Here is a 14,864-nt window from a genome sequence, read left to right as displayed (position 1 = left end):
ATCTGCACCCCCTGCATTCTCAGTCACAGCTCATAGATCACTCTGTATAGTCTCCACACATAGCTCAAGTTTGTACCCCCTACAAACATGCTTATAACTCATTCCCATGCCCTACCTTAGCAATCTATTTAATTAACATTCCCTGAGTACCTACTATATTCCTACTATATCCTTCTTTTGAGTGCTGGGGAGAGGCAGATGAGTGAAATATAGTCCTGCCTAAGAGCTATTCCCAGCCAGTGAAGGAGATAGGGCATGTTTACAAATAAATACAGTACAGGACCATGTGTGGCGAGGGCCGTCCAGAAAAGAGTAAGGCAAATGCAGCGGAACCTCAGTGGAGGAGGGTGAGTCCCCCTCTTACTCTGTGGAAAATGATCTTTGTGCTCAGAACTGTGTTTGTGTTGCACCTTGAAGGAAAAGTAGTATTTTCCCAAGCAGAGATGGGGAATCTGGGTAGAGGCAATAGCTTAGCCAAAGGCATCCCAATGAGAAATAACAAGTTTGTGGATCAGTACCTGATAAAGCCAGGATTAGGACTAGATTTCTTGATCCCAGACTAGGGTTCTTGACATTATCTAACAGTGGTGTTACTCAGCTGTTTCATGCAAGATATTTTAAGCAGAATTGAAACGAAGTTCTTTCAGAGCTTCTGGGTTCATTCTGCAAGTGCCTAGAGGTCATGGCCTAATGTGGTCATGATGCTGAGCCAATGAGCTCCTGGCACATTTTCTTTCTCTCTTATCTTACTTGTGACTTCAACTTCAGTGTAGATGACCCTTCCAACCCTTCAGTTTCTCTGTGTCTTGATATCTTCATTTCCCATTACCACCTCCTCCACATACCTCCACCATACACACTGATGGTCATAATCTAGGTTTCATCACTAATAAATACTGCTTATCAGCCATAGTCTAGCCAGAACAGGAATACCACAGCAGTAACTACAACAGGAAAATGTAATATCAAGAATTACTAAGTAGTAAAATGGGGAAAGACTGATGCTGGGAGGGATTGGGGGCAGGAGGAGAAGGGGACGACAGAGGATGAGATGGCTGGATGGCATCACTGACTCGATGGACGTGAGTCTGAGTGAACTCCGGGAGTTGGTGATGGACAGGGAGGCCTGGCATGCTGTGATTCACAGGGTCGCAAAGAGTCGGACATGACTGAGCAACTGAACTGAACTGGTCTATTGTATCATTTAATGTTTATGTTTCCTTGTTAATTTTCTGTTTAGTTGATCTATCCATAGGTGTGAGTGGGGTATTAAAGTCTCCCACTACCATCTTAACCATTTTTAAATGTATGGTTTAATGTATAATATCATGTAAGAATCGAATTGCCAGTCTATGTCCGATGCAGGATACGGCACGCTTGGGGCTGGTACACGAGGATGACCCAGAGAGATGTTGTGAGGAGGGAGGTGGGAGGGGGGTTCATGTTTGGGAACGCATGTACACCTGTGATGGATTCATGTCAATGTATGGCAAAACCAATACAGAATTGTAAAGTAAAATAAAAAATAAATAAATGTATGGTTTAGTTGTAACATATATTATTTATCTGGAATTGAGCTGCAGGAGCTGCTTATATATTTTTGAGATTAATTCTTTGTCAGTTGCTTCGTTTGGAATTTAGAAAGATGGCAATGATGACCTTATATGCAAGACAGCAAAAGAGACACAGATGTAAAGAACAGCCTTTTGAACTCTGTGGGAGAAGGCTAGCGTGGGATGATTTGAGAGAATAACATTGAAACATATATATTATCATACGTGAAACAGATCGCCAGTCCAGGTTCGATGCATGGGACAAGGTGCTCAGGGCTGGTGCACTAGGATGACCCTGAGGGGTGGGATGGAGAGGGAGGTGAGTGGGGGGTTCAGGATGGAGAACACATGTACACCCATGGCTGATTCATGTCAGCGTATGGCAAAAACCACTAAAACGTTGTAATTAGCCTCCAATTAAAATAAATTAATTAATTTAAAAAATTTTTAACTTAAATAAAAATAAATAAAACATATATTATTTATAATATTGCCTAAACTTCAACTGTTTATCTCCAAAACTGTTTTTATCTTGTCAAACTGAAAGTCTGTATCCATTAAATAATACTTCCCAATGCCTCCTCCTCCTCAGCCCCAGACCCTGGCAATCCCATTCTGCTTTCTTCCTTTATGATTTTGTAGTCTACAAATGTAGACTACTTCATGTAAGTGGAATCATACAGTACTTTTCATATGTTACTGGCTTATATCACTTAGCTTAACATCTTGAAAGTTCATTCCCATTGTAGCATGTTGCAGGATTTCCATCCTAAAAAGGATGAGTGATATTCCTCTGTATGTATATACTACATTGGCTTCTCCATTCATCAGCTGATGGACACTTGTTGCTTCCAATTTTAGCTATAGTGAATAATTTGGTCATGAACATGGGTACATACATACCTCATTGAGATATTGTTTTCAGTCTTTTGAGTGTATACCTAGAAGTGAGATGGATGGTAATTCTATTGTTCATTTTTTGAGGAATTGCCATTACTCTTTTCCAAAGTGGCTGTACCATCTTGAGTTCCCATCAACAGTGTACAAGGGTTCCAGTTTCTCCACATTCTCACCAAAAACAAACCTTGTTGGTTTCTGCTTTTCGGATAGGAGCTATCTTAATCTTTGTGAAATGGCATCTCATTATAATTTTGATTTGCATTTCCCCAGTGATTGGTAATGTTGAGCTTCTTTTCATATAATTATTAGCCAGTCAAGTCTTCTTTAGACAGATTTGTAGTCAAGTCCTCTGCCTATTTTTGAATCAGGTTATTTTTTTGTTGCTGAGATTTAGGAGTTCTCTTTATATTCTGGACATTAATCCCTTATCACAAATATGATTTGCAAATATTTTCTTGTAGCTTATGGGTTGCCTTTTTAGGTTGTCAGTAGTATATTTTGATGTATAAATTTTTGATTTTCATGAAACCAATTTGTCTGATTTTTTGTTTGTTTTTGCCTTTACCTTTGTCATCATAGAAAAAAAAAATCATTGCCAAATCCAATGTCATGATTTTCCCCTATATTTTCATCTAAGTTTTTGTATATGGTATTAATTTAAGTAAAGGCCTAGTTTCATTCTTTTCATGTGAATGTCCAGTTTTCCCAGAACAATTTGTGGAAAAGATATCTTTTCCCTGTTGAATGGCCTTAGCACTCTTGTCAAAAATCATTTGACCATATATGTGAGGCTTTGTTTCCAGCCTCTATTAGTTTGTCTGTCTTTATGCCAGTACCACACTATTTTGATTACTGTTGCTTCATAGTAAGTTTTAAAATCAGGAAGTGTGAGTCCTCTACTTTTGTTCTCTTAAGGTTCTTCTGACTGCTTGGGATTCCTTGTGATTCCTTATGAATTTTAGGTTGAATTTTTCTATTTTTTAACAGAAATGTTATTGAGATTTTGTCAATAGATTGCACTGAATCTGTAAGATTGCTTTGGATAGTATTGACATCATACCAATGTGAAGTCTCCAGTCCATAAACATGGGATTATTTCCATTTATATGTGTCTTCTAACCTTCATTTCAGTAATGTTTTCTAGACTTCACTATATACATCTTTCACCTCCTTGTTTAATTCTTATGTACTTTATTCTTTTACTAAATGGATGCTAATGTAGTTGCTTTTCTAATTTCTTTTTCTGATTGTTCAAATCTTAGTATGTAGAAATGCAACTGACTTTTGTGTGTTGACTTAGATTCCTGCTGCTTCACTCAATTCATTCATTGGTTTTCTTTTATGTATGTGTAATCTTAGAATTTTCTGTACATAAGATCATATCATCTAAAAACAGAAGTGATTTTATTTATTCCTTTTCAGTCTGTATGCATTTTATTTCCCTATGTTGCCTAGTTGCTATGGCTAGAATTTCCAGGACTGTTATGAACAAGGGTCCTCAAAGCAGACATCCTTGCCTATTCCTAATCTTAGAGGAAAAGTTTTCAGTCTTTTACCACTGAGTACAGTGTTCACTCTGGATTTTTCATATATGTCTTTATATTGGGGTAGTTTCCTTCTATTTTTTTTCTTTTTAAAAATATTTATTTACTTGGCTGTATCTGAAAGAGATGGGAATACCATACCACTTGACCTGCCTCTTGAGAAATCTGTATGCAGGTCAGGAAGCAACAGTTCGAACTGGACATGGAACAACAGACTGGTTCCAAATAGGAAAAGGAGTACTTCAAGACTATATACTATCACCCTGCTTATTTAACTTATATGCAGAGTACATCATGAGAAACACTGGGCTAGAGGAAGCACAAGCCGGAATCAAGTTTGCCAGGCGAAATATCAATAACCTCAGATATGAGATGACACCACCCTTATGGCAGAAAGTGAAGAAGAACTAAAGAGCCTGTTGATGAAAGTGAAAGAGGAGAGTGGAAAAAGTTGGCTTAAAGCTCAACATTCAGAAAACTAAGATCATGGCATCTGGTCCCATCACTTCATGGCAAATAGATGGGGAAACAGTGGAAACAGTGGCTGATTTTTTTATTTTTCTGGGCTCCAAAATCACTGCGGATGGTGATTGCAGCCATAAAATTAAAAGACGCTTGCTCCTTGGAAGGAAAGTTATGACCAACCTAGATAGTGTATTAAAAAGCAGAGACGTTATTTTGCCAACAAAGGTCCATCTAGATAAGGTTATCGTTTTTCAGTATTCATATATGGATGTGAGAGTTGGACTATAAAGAAAGCTGAGTGCAGAAGAATTGATGCTTTTGAACTATGGTGTTGGAGAAGACTCTTGAAAGTTCCTTGGACTGCAAGGAGTTCCAACCAGTCCATCCTAAAGGAGATCAGTACTGGGTGTTCATTGGTAGGACTGATGTTGAAGCTGAAACTCAATACTTTGGCCACCTGATGCAAAGAGCTAACTCATTTGAAAAGACCCTGATGCCGGGAAAGATTGAGGCCAGGAGGAGAAGGGGACGACAGAGGATGAGATGGTTGGATGGCATCACCGACTCGATGGACGTGAGTTTGGGCGAACTCCGGGAGTTGGTGATGGAGAAGGAGGCCTGGCGTGCTGCAGTTCATGGGGTCACAAAGAGTCTGACACGACTGAGCGACTGAACTGAACTGAGCTGAACCAGGTCTTAGTTGTGGCATGCAGCATCTTTGATCTTCTTTGCAGCATGCAGTATCCCCAGTTACCACATCCCAGATACTTTGTTGCAGCATGTGAACTCCCATTCACAGCATGCAGGATCTAGCTCCTGAACCCAGGATCAAAATCCAGCCCCCTGCATTGGGAACACAGAGTCCCAGCCACCGGAACACCAGTGAAGTCCCAGGAGTGGTTTCCTTCTATTTCTAGTCTGTTTAGTGTTTTTTATCATTAAATGGTGTAGAATTTTGTCATATGCTTTTTCTGCATCAATTGGGATGGTCATTTTTTCCCCTTTATTCTATCAATTTAGTATATGATGTTGATGGATTTTGATATGTTGAACTATTCTTGCATGTCAGAATAAATTCCACTTGGTCATGGTCTATATTCCTGTTATTATACTGCTAAATTCTATTTGCTTGTATTTTGTTGAGGAGTTTTGCATCACTGTTCCTAAGGGATATTGATCTGTAATTTCCTTTTTTGTAGTGCTTGTCTAGCTTTGGTGTCTGGGTTACCTTATTAGACTCTTCACTTTTCTGCAGTCTTTTTTTATTCTCTTCCTCAGACTCAATAACCCATATTGTCCTATTTTCAAGGCCACTGATTCTTTTTTCTGCCTGGTTTAATTTGCCTTTGCATCCTTCTAGTCAATTTTTTTATTCACTTCTTCATTTTAGCTCCAAAATTTCTTTCTGCTTTCTTTTTAGGTTTTTTTTAATCTCTTTATTAATATGTCCATTTTATTCATATATAGCTTTTTAAACTTTATCTACAACTTCCTTTAGTTCTTTGAGTATCTTTAATATTTAATGTATTTAGTATATCTTATATCAGCTCTTTTTCAGGGACAGCTTCTGTTGATTTATTTTTTGCCTTTTAATGGGCTTTACTTTCCTATTTTTTGTGTCTTCTGATTTTGGAAGAATTGAAAACCTGACAGATTGTATTATAATAATTCTTAATGTGGGTATGTGTATGTGTACTCTTATATTTATCCTTCTTTGTATACATTAATATTCTTGGATGTATTGGTGCATAATTTTTATAAAGTTTTGGAGATTTTTTAAAAACTTTCATTTCCTCAGACTTTTTTTTCCTGTTCTTCCTCTCTTCTTAGGATTCTGATCACACATATATAATTTGGATAAATTATATTCCTACATCTGCAAATTCAGTGATCATCTATAATACCTAATCTGATAATAATTTCACCCAATGAAATTTTCATTTCACTTATTATTCAGTAGCAAAATTCAGTTATTGAATTACTTCCATGAAACTTTTTCATTTCAGCTCTGGAATTTCCTCTTATTTTTTATTTCCTACAAGTATGTCTTCATTATGTTCATATTTTCCTTTACATCTGTTTTATACATCACTTATATTTATGTTTTGTATCATTTAACATCCTTATTTATTAATTTTACCATCTCTTTCCTTTCCAAGTTTCCCATTACTGGGTAATTTCTCCTGGTTATAGGTACATTTTTCTCCTTCTTTACCTATCATATAAATTTTGTTTACATGCTGGACTTTGTGATTTTACCATGCTGGGTAGTAAATTTTCTTCTCCTTGAAAGAATTTTAGACTTTTGTTAGCATGCAGTTAAGCTGACTGAAGATTCTTTGGAGGCTTGCTTTTTTTAATATAAATTTATTTTAATTGGAGGCTAATTACTTTACAATATTGTAGTGGTTTTGCCATACATTGACATGCTTTTAAGTCCTTTAGTGGAAGTTCTAAAGTCATTCTAGTTTTAAATTATCCCCGTTTCAGAAGTGTAGCCCTCTGTAGTCTCTAGAGAATGCCTGAGTTATTACTGAGATCTGTGCACTCTCACTGGATGGAACTTGACTCATTCACACACCCAGTAGAAGCTGTCCAAACTGTCTTAGAATTTTCTGGTAATTTTTCCCAAAGTTGATCTTAGCAGTTTTCAAAGAATTTTACTCCACAGGGTATCCTTTGATATTTATTCATATATTGAAGGAAAATCTTTACATATTTCCCTAACAACAGTCTTCTTTTTAGCATAGCTCAATCTCCTGTGGAACTCTAATCCACGAAGTCTAGCTGTCTTGACCTCTCCTTCATCTAGTTTTTTTCTCATTTCAGCATAATTTCTGGGTCGCTTTTAGGTTTTTCTTAGTAGCACAGTCCAGTATTCACTTGCAAGAAGAAAGCCTGGAGAATGGTAGAGGCTGTTTATTTGTTTACCTTTTGTCCAAAACCATCATGCTGTGCTCATTGTTGTCCATTGATTGAAAAAGTTATTTCCTTATTTTGTCCAGTTTTCTAATTGTTTATGGGAAGGATGCTAAGTTTCAACCCTATTACTCTCTGATAGCCATTACAAAGTTCTCTTCTTAGGTATTTTAATGAGAAAAGAAGAAAGAGTCTCATAAAAACAGAGATTCTTCAAGGAAAACTTCAGAAAACAAAATTAGGATCTTTTCTAATGATATGAGCTGATGTGAAGTGTCTAGGACAAGAAGTACTCACTCATGGCAGGTGCCGGGCTGGAAAATGGGTCAGAGAAACATAGGGAGATTGTCTGGGTGCCTACTTTCTATGACTCTGAAGACCATAGAGCATTGCCCCATCCTCACCCCATTCACTTTACTCTCAAGTCACTACTCTACCTTTCTCTCCATTCTAAAAATTTCATGGATAGAGAAGTTATTCTTTCATCATAAACATTATTATTATACACCAGAAAAAGTTGATCCCTAGGGCATTAAAATATTGACATCAACTATGAATTACTGGTGCTTTGGACTGCAAGGAGATCCAACCAGTCCATTCTAAAGGAGATCAGTCCTGGATGTTCATTGGAAGGACTGATGCTAAAGCTGAAATTCCAATACTTTGTCCACCTCATGTGAAGAGTTGACTCATTGGAAAAGACCCTCATGCTGGGAGGGATTGGGGGCAGGAGGAGAAGAGAACGACAGAGGATGAGACGGCTGGATGGCATCACCGACTCTATGGACATGAGTTTGAGTAAACTCCAGGAGTTGGTGATGGACAGGGAGGCCTGACGTGCTGTGATTCAAGGGGTCGCAAAGAGTCGGACACGACTGAGCGACTGAACTGGACTGAACTGAACTGAACTGAACTGAACTTGCTGAGATTGGGTAGGAGTAAGACTTGGACCCTGATGGACTTTCTGAGACCTCTGTCTGCCAGGAGGACTGAATTCAATCTACTGACCCTTTCTCTTATTTTTCCCTTTGCATGCAGCCTGGATGAAGTGCCTTTCCTCATGCATGATTATGACCTGAGAAGAACAACCAATATCTTGGAAGTCATGCCAAATGCCTCTGACCAACAGAGTAGCTTTTTTTATTGGAATTTCCTGTCAACTCTGAATGCAGGCAAATGGTTTGCAGATTCATGGGTAAGACACATTCCCCAGGTCAAAAAATGTGTATTTACTCCCTCTTGTATAGTCATATGCTGCTCCTGGAGATAAGTACACTATGTACAGTGTAATTTTGATGCAAGTGTGAATGAATCTACTTGAGAGAGTTGGAGAACATTTCATGCAAAGGTATCATTTGAACTAAAATAAGATCATTATTAAGAGGAACCAGGGGCATTGATGGATTGATGGTGGTTTGTTTCAGAGATTATAGTATACTGGAGCAAGAGGAGATATATTTCTGTGTGTGTGTGTGTGTGTGTGTGTGTATGAATGTGTAAGAAAGAAAGGAAGGAGAGGTAGGGAGGAGATGGGAGAAACAGATGGAGAGAATAATCAGGAAAATATGTTATGAGGAGACTAGCATTGCTTAAATAACAAGTTAGAGTGTTTAGAATTATCCTGCATATTTTAAATAGGTAAAACAAAAGGTCAAATTTGCATGTGATAAAAGTCAAGCTTGCCTTCTCAAGAAGTTAAAACAAAACTTACATTTTCTATGTTATCATATGTCCAGAGGGAATCTACATGAATTCGGTTTTATCAATCAGATGTACTCATTTTGAGTCTTTGATTTTGACAACAAATATTTGAGCAGGGCATACAGCAAGCATTCATATTGCTAGCACCTGTGGCAGCAGAGCTAAGATAGTTGGGGGCAGCTGTAGTAATAGCTCTCTTATCAGTTAATTGTGTAATTAGGAAAACAATTTTCAAATACTTTTGATTATGTACTAGGTGGAATGGAATTTTATTTATCTCTAATGTTAATCTAGAGGATCCATTTAATCTTTTTCATGTTAAAAGAGTGAGAAGTAAAGAGCTATGTGAGGGTAAATTTATGCACTTCAAATGTATTCTGTTAACTAGTGTTAATACAAGGAATAGCTAAAGATTGATTTGTAATGACTGTGTCACCTCAGAATACTTATTATCACATGAGTACCTAACCTATAAGCACTATTTCCATATATGAAAGTAGTGGGATCAATCTGATAGTCCAAGTGTCTGTATGTAGGCTCTGTACATGTCTCATCATACGTGAATAAATAGACACATAGAAACTAGAGATGCCTTATTAAAATGCATATATTGGCTTAATTATTAGGTGATGTTTTGTCTAATGTGTGTTCCAGATGAATAGGCTGTTATTGTAGCTGTTGTGTGACATATGGCTGGTAAAAGTCTCTGCGGTAAGTGGTGTGATTAGATATGTTATTGTAATAAATTTTGGTGGCTTCTTTTAGGATTAACAGTTTTTTCTTAGCATATTTAGATTATGTGCTTGAAGTGCTTTGTTTTGCTGTTGCTTTAGCTCCTGAGGAGTATCCTGAAACCTCAAGTTCAAATATGGTTATCTAAGCAGCTTTATTTTTAGGTTTGTTTGTGTTTTCTTTACTTGCATGCTGTATATTTTAAAGATTTGAATGTTTGGATAATTTTCTGAAGAAAAATTGGTTTTCTTTGTCGAAAATACTCTGGGTTTCTCTTCATTTGGATAGGCATAATTATGGATTGATATGGTGGTGAGTTGATGATTGTTAGTACATTTGTTCTTCTTGAGATTACATGTAAAATTAAGTAGTTAATCTGATCGGTAATGAAATAAAAATAGATACAAAAATTCTGGGAGTTGTCTCTGGAAGCTTAGCTGAGTTCCTGTTTCTCCAGTAAAACCCCTTTGTGTGGAACATTTTTATATCCTTTTTGAAAGTATAAATCTCAGAATTACAGAGATGTAATTCTCATGCATATAGACAGTAAACAGAGTACAAGTTTTATTTAGCATATTCATGTGGGAACAAGCAGGATGACAAACCCCACTCAAAAGAAAAGTGAGAAACCAACATGCAAATACTCAGTGCAACAAAGAAATACTAAAATTGCATTGCTTAGTTGGATACAAATCTAGTGTATTGTTTTGGTTAATATACTCTGTGACAGTAAAGTTTACTTTTAGAGTTCTCCTCTCTATCAAAACTCATTTGCACCTTTACCACACAAAAATCTTTTCCTCTTTTATCAGTTTTCTAGAAGTCAACATCTAACTTTACATAGTCTGTCCCTAATTAATAATAAATAATTCAAAGAAAGATACATTCCCGTAAGAGATGACACTTAGGTGTGCCTGGTAAGAAAAAAAATGTGCTACCATAATACTGCAGGGTTCAACAAGCCTTATTTCTGATTTTTGAATAATTTAGTTCCCCTCTTGTGATCATAACTAAACTCTATAGACTATTTAGAGGCTGTTCTCATTGTGATTTGTGTTATTTGTCTTTATTGATTTACATCAGTGCAGTTAAAAGAGTTGGTTACTACACATAAGGTTCCTTGTTGTATAATCAGCAAATCTAGAGTCAGATTGTGTTGTACAACTACTAAGGCTATTAAATGAGGTTCTGTCTAGAGAATATATAAGGAATCTAGAATTTCACTTTCAATAGTCCCTGTCATTCCAGGGCTCTTTTGCTCAATACTACTTTAAAAGTTAAAAGTTCACTTGAACCATGTTTCACATCTATAGCTACAAATATGTGCAAATTTCTCTTTCCTTTTCCTGCTAGTCATTGATCTTTCTTACCTGTAATGCTGAAACAATGTACATCTTGACTCAATGTACAAGAGTCATGCCTGACTCTTTGCAACCCAATGGACTATACAGTCCATGGAATTCTCCAGGCCAGAATACTGAAGTGGGTAGCCTTTCCCTCCTCCAGGGGATCTTCCCAACCCAGGGGTCAAACCCAGGTCTCCTGCATTGCAGGCAGATTCTTTACCAGCTAAGCCACCAGGGAAGCCCCCGTGTACAACAGGGAACACCAGATAGTTTGCCTAGGAAGGCTCATAGGCATTGGTTCCAAATACTGATCAGATATGTGTCCTTAGTGAGGACTGGTGGCTTGTCGTATTCGATTGAATGACATTTATTCTCAGATATGATCCTTCAGATATGACCTTTACAACACAATCAGTTTTTCCAGTTATATCCCAGTGTAAAGGGGCACATATTTTTATTCAGTTTATGCAAATAACTGCATTGCCCTGAAACATAGTGACTCAGTAAAGAGAATTTGTATCTAAATTCAGAGGAGTGGTGAGAACAAGTTATTAAATATTGGGTTGGCCAAACAGCTCCTTAAGCTATTAAGTAAAAATGAAGGACTTTTTTTCATTTTCACCAAGAAGCTTATTAAACAACCTATTCACCATTTTGTTCCACTACCTTCTGCCATTTTTCTGGCAACTTCATAATTCTCTCTTCAAAATGTTTTATCTTTGTGAGCAAAGAACTGTTCCAGGTGCCTTGTACAATCTTTCAGGAAACTTAAATTTTTTTCCACTAAGAGAATTTTGTAAAGACCAAAATCAATGGAAATCCAAAGATGCAATGTCTGATGAATATAACAGTTGAATCAGAACTTCCCAATCAAACCATAACAGTTTTTGCCTGATCATCAAAGAAACATGCAGGCTTGCATTACCCTGATGGAAGATTATTTTCTGCTGACTAATTCTGGATACTTTTCATTGAATGCTGCTTTCAGTTGGTCTGAGAGCAATACTTGTTGGAATTAGTCATTTGGTCTTCCAGAATGAGCTCATACCATATACACATCATCGGCTTCTGTGGATGAGGACCAGGTGTGGTTGGTGGTGGTTCATTTTGCTTGCCCCACAATCACTTCTGTTCCACCTTATTGTACAATATCCACTTTTCATCACCAACCACAATTTGTTTTAAAAATGAAACATTTTCATTATGTTTAAGTAGAGAATCACATGCAGAAATACTTTCAAGGTCTTTTTCACTTAACTTATGTGGAACCCAAACATCAAAGCAATAAACATAACCAAGCTGGTAAAAATGATCTTTAATGCCTGACTTGGTTATTTTGAGTATATCAACTATCGCCCTTGTGGTATAACTTTGATTGTTCTCAATTAATGTCTCGATTTGGTCACTATCAACTTCAACTGGTCTCCAGTCTGTTTAGAAATCTCCAGCCCTGAACTTCACAAACTACTTTTGATGTGTTCCATCAGTCACAGCACCTTCTCCATACACTGCACAAATCTTTTTTTGTATTTCAGTTGTGTTTTGCCTTTCTTGAAATAATAAAGCATAATATGCTGAAAATTTTGCTGTTTTATTCCATCGTCCATATTAAAATGGCTACAGAATTGCTGTATGATTCAGGGAGCTCAGATTCAGTGCTCTGTAACAACCTAGAGGGATGGAATGGGGTGGGAGTGGAAGGGAAGTTCAAGAGGGAAGGGACCTATGTATACCTATGACTGACTCATGTTGCTATACAGCAGAAATCAACATAATAAAAAATGTCATTATGAAACATTAAAGATGAAATAAAATAGCTACATAAAAATTCACCAATTTTGATAACTTTTTAAAAAGTTTTTAAATAGTCTAGCAGTTTTTCTCATTTGAAAAGACCCTGATGCTGGAAAAGATTGAAGGTGGGAGGAGAAGGGGACGACAGAGGATGAAATGGTTGGATGGTGTCACCAGCTCAATGGACATGAGTGTGTGTAAGCTCTCGGGGTTGGTAATGGACAGGGAATCCTCGCATGCTGCAGTCCATGGGATCACAAAGAGTCAGACACAACTGAATGACTGAACTGAACTGAACGATAGCTGTCACAATAGAATCTAACAAAATTGTTTCAAATGAAGTTAGACAGCTAAGTGCTTCTAGAACCATCTTATGGGGAAAAAAATGAATGAACCTTTTGGCCAACTCAGTATTTATGATGTTATATATTGTTGATATTTAAACCCTTTTATCATTACATCGTGACTTTCTTTGTTCCTTGTTACCATTTGCTCTAAAGTTTATTTTGTTGGGCATAAGTATAACTACATCTGCTTTCTTTTGATTATCATTTGCATGGAGTATCATCTTCAGTCCCTTCATTTTTTTTTTTTTTACTTCACCATTTTTTTTTTTTTTTTACTTTACAATTCTGTATTGGTTTTGCCATACATTAACATGAATCCACCACGGGTGTACATGCATTCCCAAACATGAACCCCCCTCCCACCCCCCTCCCCACAACATCTCTCTGGGTCATCCCCGTGTACCAGCCCCAAGTGTGCCGTATCCTGCATTGGACATAGACTGGCAATTCGATTATTCTTACATGATATTATACATGTTTCAATGCCATTCTCCCAAATCATCTCACCCTCTCCCTCTCCCTCTGAGTCCAAAAGTCCACTAAAATTTTGAGTCTGTGTGTATCTTTAGAACTGAAACAAGTATCCTGAAGACACCATACAGTTCAGTCTTATTTTTTAATCCATCCCACCACTCTGTGCCTTTTGATTGGTGAGTTCAGTCCATTTACATTTCAGATGATTGTTGATATGTAAGAACTTACTACTGCAAATTTATCTTTTGTTTTCTGGTTGTTCCATATCTCCATTGTTTCTTTTTTCTTGTGTTTCTGTCTTACTTTGTAAATCAGTGATTTTCTGTGGTTGCTTGCTGTTTTCCTCTTTATGTTTACTATCTGTGTTCTAGATTTTTGTTTTCTGAGTATCATGGGGTTTGCATAGGACATCTTTCTCATAGATTAAATAGTGTTTTTCCTGTTGATAGCAATTTTTCTTAATTCACTGCCCTCCCTTTTTATATTTTCTCTGTAGAAATTATCTCTTTTTATTCTAGAGTTTGTTGCCACATTGTAGTAGCTATAGTTATTTACGAAGCTCCTTCCTTTAACCTTTATATGATAGTTTAATGTTTAACACTCCGTTCTAAACTAGAGTTACAGTTTTCTACATTACTGAGAGCTATGTATACTTTTATCTTTTCCTTGGAAAAGCTCCTGTCAATATTTCTTGTGAGGCAGATCTAGTGCTGAGGAACTCCTTAATCTTTGCCTGGGAGAGCCTGAATTTCTCCTATCTAAAGAATAACTTTGTTGGATAGAGTATTCTGACAAGCAGTTTTTATCTTTCAGTACTTTCAATATGTCATTCCACTCTTTTCTGGCCTATAGAGTTTTGCTGGTAATCTAATGGGGATTCCTTTGGGCAATACTGAACTTTTCCCCATAGTTTCCTTTTTTTTAATCATGAACCCTGACACCTTCCTTATAATGTGTCTTGGAGAAGGTCATTTTGCATTGAGATAAGGTGATCTCTTAGCTTTATGGATTTGTATGTCCAGGTTTAGGAAGTTTCCGGCTATTACTTCTTTACATGAGTGCTCTGCCACCTTTTCCCTTCTCTTATTC

At 36.9% G+C, this 14,864-nt stretch overlaps 1 protein-coding gene across 1 annotated transcript in view; it reads left to right on the top strand.

Moving 5' to 3' along the window:
* Positions 1 to 14,864, top strand: part of LOC120875959 (glycerophosphodiester phosphodiesterase domain-containing protein 4-like) — an 83,340-nt gene that overhangs the window by 9,313 nt on the left and 59,163 nt on the right. The window contains exon 8 of the mRNA XM_040257697.1: positions 8,420 to 8,576. Within this exon, the coding sequence (XP_040113631.1) occupies positions 8,420 to 8,576 (157 nt within the window). The remainder of the gene's footprint in view (positions 1 to 8,419; positions 8,577 to 14,864) is intronic.

The sequence above is a fragment of the Oryx dammah genome, unplaced genomic scaffold, assembly GCF_014754425.2.
Source record: "Oryx dammah isolate SB20612 unplaced genomic scaffold, SCBI_Odam_1.1 HiC_scaffold_17, whole genome shotgun sequence".
NCBI lineage: Eukaryota > Metazoa > Chordata > Mammalia > Artiodactyla > Bovidae > Oryx > Oryx dammah.
The sequence above is the reverse complement of the archived record's forward strand: the minus strand, read 5'-3'. Positions and strand labels throughout refer to the sequence as shown.